The sequence below is a fragment of the Dunckerocampus dactyliophorus genome, chromosome 19, assembly GCF_027744805.1.
Source record: "Dunckerocampus dactyliophorus isolate RoL2022-P2 chromosome 19, RoL_Ddac_1.1, whole genome shotgun sequence".
Lineage (NCBI taxonomy): Eukaryota > Metazoa > Chordata > Actinopteri > Syngnathiformes > Syngnathidae > Dunckerocampus > Dunckerocampus dactyliophorus.
The window spans coordinates 3103169-3112998 of NC_072837.1; the positions used below are offsets into that span (position 1 = coordinate 3103169).

At 39.9% G+C, this 9830-nt stretch overlaps 1 protein-coding gene across 1 annotated transcript; it reads left to right on the forward strand.

Annotated features, from left to right (window-relative positions):
* Positions 1-6340: 6340 nt before the first annotated feature.
* fam110c (family with sequence similarity 110 member C) lies at positions 6341-9242 on the forward strand. The gene has a single exon (XM_054762038.1). The coding sequence runs from the start codon at positions 6442-6444 to the stop codon at positions 7435-7437; it is 996 nt and encodes a 331-aa protein (XP_054618013.1). The 5' UTR covers positions 6341-6441; the 3' UTR covers positions 7438-9242.
* Positions 9243-9830: the final 588 nt, after the last annotated feature.

Sequence of the window (9830 nt, forward strand, 5' to 3'; positions counted from 1 at the left end):
TCTTTTTTTAAAGTAGTTTTAATAGAGCTGGAAGTTGGATACACCTGCGCTATCATAAACCTGGACTCTGAATTTATACTGTTTTCTATAACAAAAATATTTAAATTGTTATTTTATTTTGTTAATTGTGCTATTGTGTACTAAAACATATATTATTGAACAATTCATTTCCCATTTATTTGTATTACTCTAAAACAGGCATCAAATTAAATACAGGTATGTGTCAAATAGTACAAAACTTTGTACTATTATTTGGCTAAGTAGTTAATGTAACAAAAGGAGGCTTGATGTTTCAGACTCTCAGTTTAAGAGCTCTCAGCAACGTTGCCTTGAGCAGCTTTGCTATGTTCTCGGTTCATGTTCTGCTGGCTGTTGAAATAAGTCAAACAAATAAGTCTCAAAGGTTGTTATTTGTCATAACAAAATAAAAATGTCAGACGCAGCAGCGGCATGCAGCAGCGGCACGCAGCAGCGGCACGCAGCAGCGGCAGGCTGACCTCCCATGCAGCCGCCACCGCACCTTTAAAAAATCCTAGGGGAAGCTCTGACCCCGTGACTCTAATGAGGACAACCAGTATAGAAAATGGATGGATGGATACCTATGCTGGTTTCGTTGCACCCCACCACTTCGGCTACTTACAGGATGTAGTGGTAGGGTGAGGAAGCATACCTGGGGCCAAGAGTCGCCTGTAAACTAGGGCTGGGGGTTATCTTGATAATTTTTACTTTGCTGACTCAACATCAACAACAACATCCAAACCAAAAGCTCCCTCACTTGATCCAGCTGCATTTAGAGCAACAGATACACATCTTTGGTAATCCTATCCAAAACCCTTGATTGTATTGTAGTGGCTGAATTGCATTGTAACTGTCATAATAATGTTGTTTTTGTCTTTTTGCTGCCATCTTGATCAAAGCAACCTCTGTCCTTAAATCCTTCAAATCTCCCTTTTCAATCTGACAGCACCCTCAGTCTGCTCTTTTGCACATCTGGAGGTAAGGTACGATAGAAGAAATCTCCAGGGCAAAACCATAAGAGCAAATTGGACACAGTTTTAAGTACATGAGTGGTCAGGGTCAACTATAAACGGTTTTCAGTGACTCTGGCGCGGAATCTGTGTAAAGTTTTGGACTATTGGCAACAAACTGAAAGAGAAACCTTTCAGCTGTAACGTGTGTGCAGAACAAAGAAAATACAAATCCTCACCATGAAATGTCAGGGATTTGTAAACAGCAATCTTGTCCACTCTCTTTTGTTAATAATTTACATTTTTTTGTGTAATTTGCATGTTCTTTTTATCTCTGTAATGGCTGGTTCCATTAATTATCAAAACCAATTAACATAATGGAACATTCTAAGATAGTAAGGTGGATGTTGTGTATAATTTTAGATTAAATGCTGCTCAAATAATGTCCGTGACTGGGATTCTGTTGAAAATTACATGCTATCTGCTCCAGGATTTTGTTCCACCTCAGATATATTTGGATTTTTAAAAAAAAGTGTGAAACTGTCACCATAATACTAAAAATGTATACATATTGAATTGGCAATTTTTTTAAGTAATATTTTAACATTATCCTGCCAGATCTTGCAAAATTAACGTGACAAGATTTCTCGTTCAGGAAAAAAATGTCTCAAGGGCCTGGGAAGATAAAAAAGTAATAAATCACACAATGAATGAAAATGAACTTGATAATTTTGCCAGCCTCAATTTATTGCCATGTGCATGCGTGTCTGTTTTCCTCGTCTCTCACCTGCAAACAGGCAGGAAGAAGGTTCACTCTGTGCATTGGTCTCAGCACCTTGACGTGTTTGTTTCATATAAGTGAACCCCTTTGTAAATCATACAGTCTCTGTCTTGGTGGGTGGAGGCGGGGCCGCTAGCATACACACATTGTGCAGAAGAATGTAACGTAGTAAAAATTAAATGAGTAGATTGCAATTTATTGTCATCCACTTAATCCTCACTAGGGTCTCGGGCGTATGCTGACTTCGGATGAGAGGCAGGGTACACCCTGGACTGGTCACCAGCCAATAGCAGGGCACATAACAACCAATCACACTCACATTCATACCTGTGGACAATTTAGAGTCTCCAATTAACCTAATGTGGGAGGCATGTGGGAGGAAACCGGAGTACCCAAAGAAAACTCACACACTGACAAACATGCATACTCCACACAAAGATGCCCAAGCGGTGATTCAAACCCAGATCTTCGAGATCTCCTGACCTTGCGGCCAACACGCTAACCACTCGTCCACCGCGCGGCCTGATATATTGTCATATTTTAAAAATATTTTGTACTTTTTGTACTTTGTACTTTGTACTTTTCTTAAAAGTAATGTTAAAACCTCGTCTCGTCTCATTCTGGTAGACCCAATCTCGTACATCATCTGTCTCGTGAACTGAGTGTCTCGTGACCCCCCTAGAAATCATATATAACTGAAAAACAAGTTAACAGTGATTATGATTAAAAAGGAACAATGAAAAAACACGATGATAAAAGGTAATTCAAGGCCTTGTTTTTTGAAATGATACAAATCCAAACAACTTCACAGGCATTCAAATTTCCACTATTTGCTGTTGTGCATGTTTCATAACCGTTTGATTATTTTGGCCATTTGACATTCAAACAGTCCCAAGCATTGCACTTTTGTTTATATTATCTTTGTCTTATCATGACATTCCGAAGTTTTTTCCCCACCTTATTAGATTCATAGTGCAAATGTTTATCCTGTGGAAATTCTCCCACGGATCAGTGGGTCACAATTTCTTTTTTCGGAAGAGTTAAACGTGTGTTCTCTCATGTACGTATGTGCTTGACTTGTGTCTGACATGCTTTACAGCTGGGAAACAGCAGCTGCTTGTTAGGAAGATAACCACATGTTCAAATTGAATGCAGGCTTCGGTTTTTGTGGCCTGGATCCAAAAGAATTGATTCCAGTAGATTGCAGAATCTTGGCTGTTGAATTAGGTTGGATTTATCTTTTGGACAACGGTAGTACATAAATTACCTCAATTTCGGACATTGGGGAGACAAAACAAATGTATTCAACCATCATAAGTTTATAAGACACATAGTGTTTGTCAAGAATCAAGACAACTTACTGTATTGTGTATACAGCATATATTCATTTATATTAGTTTATGTTCCTCGTAAGATGAGAGTATTACACTCTGGATTTATCCTGTCAAAACACATCAGCAGGAGACGTCTTTTAAACAAAGTTGTTTTCTAGCTTACTGTAAGACGTGTTAGTGATGAATAGACATTCACTAATTGAGTGCCAGAGACCCATTAGTGCTGCATCCATAATGACTGATTAGAGCTACTTTTCATCACACTTGACGCAATAACAGCAAGCAAAAGATGCCTGCGGAAATTAGATGCTTTCATTTGCAAGCCTTTTATTTAAAATTGTGTCTACCGGTTTCATTCACGTCTCAGGGATGGAAATTAATTATTGTGAATGACTCAGTAAAAAACAAAATCATTTAGATGATGCCATGTCACGTCAAATTGGAGAATATATTTGTCAAGTTGGGAATTCAACGCAGGAGGAAGGGCCCAGGGGAACTGTGACTAATAGCCTCTTCGTGTTTGTGTTTAGCGCTCTCCCCTCCGGACTCTGATCCCTTCTGTCTCCTTCCTCAAATAAGTGGAAACAGATCTGACCACTTATCAGACAGTGTACTACATGCATGTAAATGCCGCCACTGTCCTGGGATTCAGCTGCAACAGAGGGTGTGTGACTTTCTTCTCACTTTCTTCTTGTAAGCTGCAAGCAAATAAGATAAGGGAAGGAAAAGTGGAAAGGGCATGGAAACCCAAGAGAGCTTTATGTAACAGCATAATAACAACAACAACAGCATCACAGAAGTAATTCATCTGACAAGTCACAGTCACAGTTTTTAAAAAATATATTAATTAATATACAGTACCATGCTGTTTTGTGGTTGAATATGGCCTATTATTAGTCAAAACACATATTTTTTGCCTGAATTAAGCATTTTCAAGCTTAAAATAGAATAAATGTAATGCATTCAAAAGGCGCATTCAAAGACATCGACGTAGTAGTCTACGCTGGTCACTAGGTGTCAGTAATGTTACTGTAATGTTTGGTGAGACATGCAATCTCCAGACTTGATCGCTGGAACAACAAGCTTGTATTTTATTGTTTGAATTATCTCTCAACAGGCAAAATAATCTTTTACTAGAGAAGTACTCGGAGAGCGCAGACCTCCGCCAAGCGCCACAGTTCCCCCCATAATGTGGTTCTCACCAGAATAATAATCCTACATTTTTTGTCAGTCTTTGATATTCTGAAGAACCTGTTGGAAACTTGTCCTGTATTTTTTTTTCCAAGTGCTCTGACCATTTTGTCTGGAGTCATATGCACAAATGCAGAAAATGGTCCTATCTCGGAATATTAAAGAATCCTTTAAAACATTCCTGAATCCAGACGGTGATCCAGATCACCCCCAAAATTTCATCAGTTCTTCCATATCCCATTTACGACAATTCCTGAAAAGTTCATCCAAATTCATTCAGAACTTTTCAAGTTATTTTGAACAAAAAAAAGCAAACTGATAAACGCCGGCAAAAACATAACTTCCGTGCTGCGCTTGGCAGAGGTAATAAAAACACAGGATCTAAGTGGCATAGAAGATGTATGGATGGAAAACACAGGCTACTGCTGCTGCTGCTGTACCCCTAAACTGAAACTAAACTCTGAACCCCCGATGTTACTCCCTGTCCGCCACTCACTCTGCTCCCCTAGGGAAAACATTTATAGCAACACGCAGAAACACGAGTCTTATTTATGTCTGCTATATTGAGTAATACCAATGTAAAAGTGTCTATATGGGTGTTATTTCACGTCTAGAGGGCTCTATTAATGTTAAAAACATATTTAGAAGGTCCTAAACAGGCTTTTTATGGCCTAACTACAAATATACAGTATATCAGGTCTGGAACCAAGGGATTACCGTACTGTATTACTGTGTTAACATTATAAAGGCAAATTTTTCATAATAGAGAACCTTTCACAATCCAAAGTCTGACGTAGCACCCAGAGTGACCTGTGACATGCAGCAATATGCCGGTAAATAAAGAATTCGACTTAGAAGAAGAAGCTAGGCTATCTTATCTGGTAACTCATTGCGCTTGTAGTTTTTTGCTAAACTCTTCTCCTTGGCATTAAGTAAGACTTGTGGGACTACGATATGACCAAAACATGCATGTGCTATGTGCAACAACTCTCCATTTGTGAAGTCAATCTCACTTCGTGCTTATTCCTAGATAGCAATTCTTGGAATGCATAATATTTCTACATCTGTGAATTTATAACCAGAATACAAATCTTCCTCATACAAACACAATCATTGAAAAGAATTATTAATCAGACTGACACATTGTAGTACACCCGGACTTTAACATATTTTATCGTGAAACAGTCATGATTAGTAGGATGTCAAGGCGAGGAGAAAGTACAATAAACAATCCTAAATCCCCAAGTGAACAATTTGTACTTTAAGGAAACGGGCCAAAGAACAAAGCAAACGCTTGAATAAAAAAACCCCACAAATTTTAGAAAACAGATGTGGAATGATAATATTGAGTCCCAAAACAATGGAAAATGCTAGGCAATTTAAAGGAGGAAATGGTCACACCTTCTTCTGTTATGTTTGGAAGTAGTTTTTGTGTAAGGAGAGCAATGAACATTTTAAGTTACATCCTAAAGCGGCAGGCAGCCAGGTTATACACAATGCATTCTCGTGCTGCCCTCTGCCTTTTGAAAAGATCATTTATGGTTTATTTACTATCAAGGCACAGGCAGTTCCACTGGACATAATACATCATAATACAATATAGCACTATATTATGTCTTAAAGTTCTCATTAGTTAGAAGATGACTTGTAGACAAAGACAAGAGTTTTGCAACTGGAATTGAAGGTTCAAGGTGATTTTATGTGGCCATTGGCATCACCATCCGTCAGTAGATACGTGGGAATGAATTTCTTAATTAATCTTTCTTAATTAATCACACTTTACATTATTTATTTCATGCAGCAATGTATTATCCAACTGTGCACATTGTGAAAGTACATGAATACTGATTTTTTTAAACATCACATACGTTTCCTCAGTCAAAGCCCCATCTGAGAGAGAGTAAGTAATATGTGGCAGTGTCAGATGTCACTGCTCTTACTTGTGATCCTATCAGGTGTACTTTGAACAGGCCCGTGTTTGGTTGAAACCAACCTTGCGCAGGATGGGTGGGGTTTAGAGGTGTGTGTTTGAGCAGAAAAAGGGACTTCTCCATTTGGGAAAACGTGCTCAGGCAAAGGATAGGATCGAATGGAATCCTTGACCTGCAAAGCTTGCGCTACTTGTCATATGAGGAAAAAGCTGCTTTGAGGGAACAGTCTTACCACTATGGAAACACCTAGTGATACCTCAAAAATCCTTGAGAAGGGTCCGGAGTATCTTCGAAAGCAAATGGAACTGGAAAATGAGGTGAAAGGACCCATGAGTGCGGTGGAAAGGCTTGCCGCCAGCAAGCCCAAATATGTGAAGAGCCAACAGGTGGTCAACGCGACTCAAGAACCGGTCATCAGCCTCGGCTCTGCATCCATTAGCAGCACCGGATCCTCTGACCGGAGCGCCAAGCGTCTCCAGGAGTCTCAACAAAAGACCTCCTCAGCCGGAAATGTACGTCGCTCCAGCTCCAAAAAGCGACCCGACTCCCTTTTACTTTACAGACAGAAATGTGAACTATTGAGAAGTGCTGGACATGACCGTAAACATCACATAACGCGTAAACTTCTTCTTAACGCCGCAAATAAAACCATTCCCTTACCTGAGACAGCAGAAAAGGAATGCGAGAATGAGGGCGGCGTGGAAAAAGTCAACCCACCAGAGGAATACAGCTCTAGTGCAACCACTTCAACCCTTGAGAGGAGGACTAATGTGGTAGGACACGCTACCAAATGCATGGATCGGGGGCAGAAAGGAGCTTTCAGTGGCCTGAACACATCTGCTAACCTCCTGAAGGTTCCGATCAGGAGGAGCAAAGGAGTCGGTCGTTCCCGCTCGGACATCAGCTCCAGGTATTCCAAAAATTTTGCAGACTTTGATGCCTTTTTCAAGTACTGCGGCCTGGATGGGGAAGTAATCGAGTCGCTGGGGAAGGAGAACTTTTCGGCACGCTCGGACGAAATTACGACAAAGCTGCGAAGCGTCAGCATGTCCGCCTCGGACGACGGCTTCTCCAGGAACAGCGACGACAGCGACGGGCTGCTGGAGGACGTCTTGCATAAAAAGATACGGCAGGGGACGTCTGTTATTGAGCGGAATGCACGGATTATCAAATGGCTGTACAGTTGCAAAAATGCTAAAGAGAGCGGGAAAAAGTTAAGAGACCTTGACTAAAACGTATTTGGGGCGAGTCTATGAGGTGGGTGTCCCTTGTGAGTGAAGAAAATACTCATCGGAAAAATACAGAAAAAAACAGTTATGTTTAAAGGCAAAATTTATAGATTTTTACTTCCTACAGAGAGAGAGCAGAGTTTGGGGAGTCATGGAGGCCACCAACCTTAAATTTTCTGAGTTGAGGCTTACTGTGCCACACTTTGAAAACCCTTGCCCAAGAAAATACAGACTGTTGACCTCACTTTGCATTTGTCTTTGCCTCTACCAAGCACACGTGTGCAACAAATGTGAAAGGTTTGTTTGTTTGGTTGGTTGGTTTTCGCAGTAACTGCAAAACCAATTTCTGTGAAACGTTAGATATTGGTGGTACATGTGCAAATTAAGAGGTGCCAGAGCATTTCAGGGGCAGCACAACAGTTTGACTTCAATAAACATTGCTGTCGAGCTGCTAAACTACCTCCTGATATGTTTAAAGGCTAAATGAATCGATTTTTGCTTCCTCCATCGAGAGAGCAAACAGTCTGGCGCGAGCAGAAAACGCCACAAAATATGCTCCAGAAACTCAGGGAGGCCCCCAACGGTATATCCCCTTCCTTGAAACTGTGTTGGCGGGTGGCATACATGGAAAGAAGGAATCATACAATTTTGGTGCAAATCTGACAAAATATTTTCAGAAAAAGACCAGTGTTTGACAATGGAACCATTCTCTCCACTCCTGAATCAATAATGGTACAGTCAAGTCATCTTACATCATCTTCCGTGAACCAGGAAAAAAGTTTTTGAAAGTGCTGTATGTGTTCGTACATGTGTGTGTCTGTGTGCAATGTGTGTACCAATGTTCCCTTCGGCCTTCAATGAAGAATCCGAAATTGCATCAGACTCTGCAGCAATGACTCTGCTCAAACTCCCTAACCTGAGTTTTTGTCTCATGTGGGACTGACTAGACAGCAGACACATGCTAACACGACACTGCTGTTTGCTACTTTGTACCTTTGCGTTTACATCCAGGGTAACTTTATCACACTTCCTTGTAAGTCTGTCTGCATTGTCTCATTGTCATTTTTGTTACAATGGTGAAAGGTTGTAACCAGTGAGGTGAAACTGGTCTCTCCTACATACATGCTTGCTAATAACGTTTACATATACATGTAGAATGCAAACGCACCTTTTAGAATTCTGACTGACGTCCAGACAAGTCATGTCTTGCTCTGTAGTGTGAGCTCAAATTTACCACCCCCATGGTATTTATACTGCTGCCTCCTTGTTCTGTCAAAGTTCACTTATTTTGCATTAAATCCATTATATCTTAGCAATAACATGGCTGAAAAAAGCATTCACTGTTAAAAATAAATTGATAACTTGGTGATAAGTATGTCATGTTTGGGTGTAAATAGTTTCAGAAATGCGAAAAGGCAAAAGTGACACAAAAACTATCTGTAAGCGTGTCTTGTGTGTGTTTGTCTTTATGACAGTTTTACAACAGCCACAGTTGTACATTGAGTAGCAATACGAGTACATAACTAGAGAATGAAATTGCGTGTGAATGCTAAAAGGAACGCTGCACTTTTTGGTGGAATTTTGCCCATCATCCACAATCCTTATGAGACATGAACATATACTGTATGTCTTTCTCTTTTCTGTGCATTCTGAAGACATAAAAACAGATAAAAAGAGGCAGCTAACAATGCACATAATGGGACGCAGCTATTCCACCTATAAAGCCTTCTGAAAAAATATAAAGTTAAATATAATATATATATATGTGTTAAAATATACTATATATTAATATATATATATTAATAATATTACATGTTAGATTGTTATTATTATTGTTATTAACATGGTTCTGCCGAAGAACTACTCTACAGGTGTAGTGACACCTCGCCACACCACACCGGCTAGCTACTAGCTTTACAGCACTCTTGTTCACAGTGCCTCGCTCACAACGCCTCAGGCCACAACCAAAAAGGTAACGCTACATATTGGAGCTGCTGTCAATATGGCAGCAGTTTGTCACAAAAAATGTGGAACTCCAGGGAAATAGCCTTTTTAGAATGTAAAAAAATGATTTCCACCATGTCATAATCATTCACACAATGATAAGTATTAGTAATCCAAGTGTATGATTGGCGGTGTACTTCTGATGATGTGAACATATAAATGTATTTCTGTCATGTAACAAAGACTTTAAGCATGTGGGAGGTAGCTGCACACATATCATGCTAAATCAACACGCTTAAGCAGTACATATATCGTTGTGTTAAATGTTAATGCTATTTGTCCCTTCCCCCACTTCACAAACCAAAACACTCGTCCATGTGCAACGTCCTTTGTCACGTGTCGGAGAAAGCCCCAACAAGACAGAGAGGATTAGAAAAAGACAGTGATTGACA

What these genes read in the sequence shown, in the direction of transcription:
- fam110c (XM_054762038.1), top strand. Translation starts at nt 6,442, where the DNA reads ATGGAAACACCTAGTGATACCTCAAAAATCCTTGAGAAGGGTCCGGAG.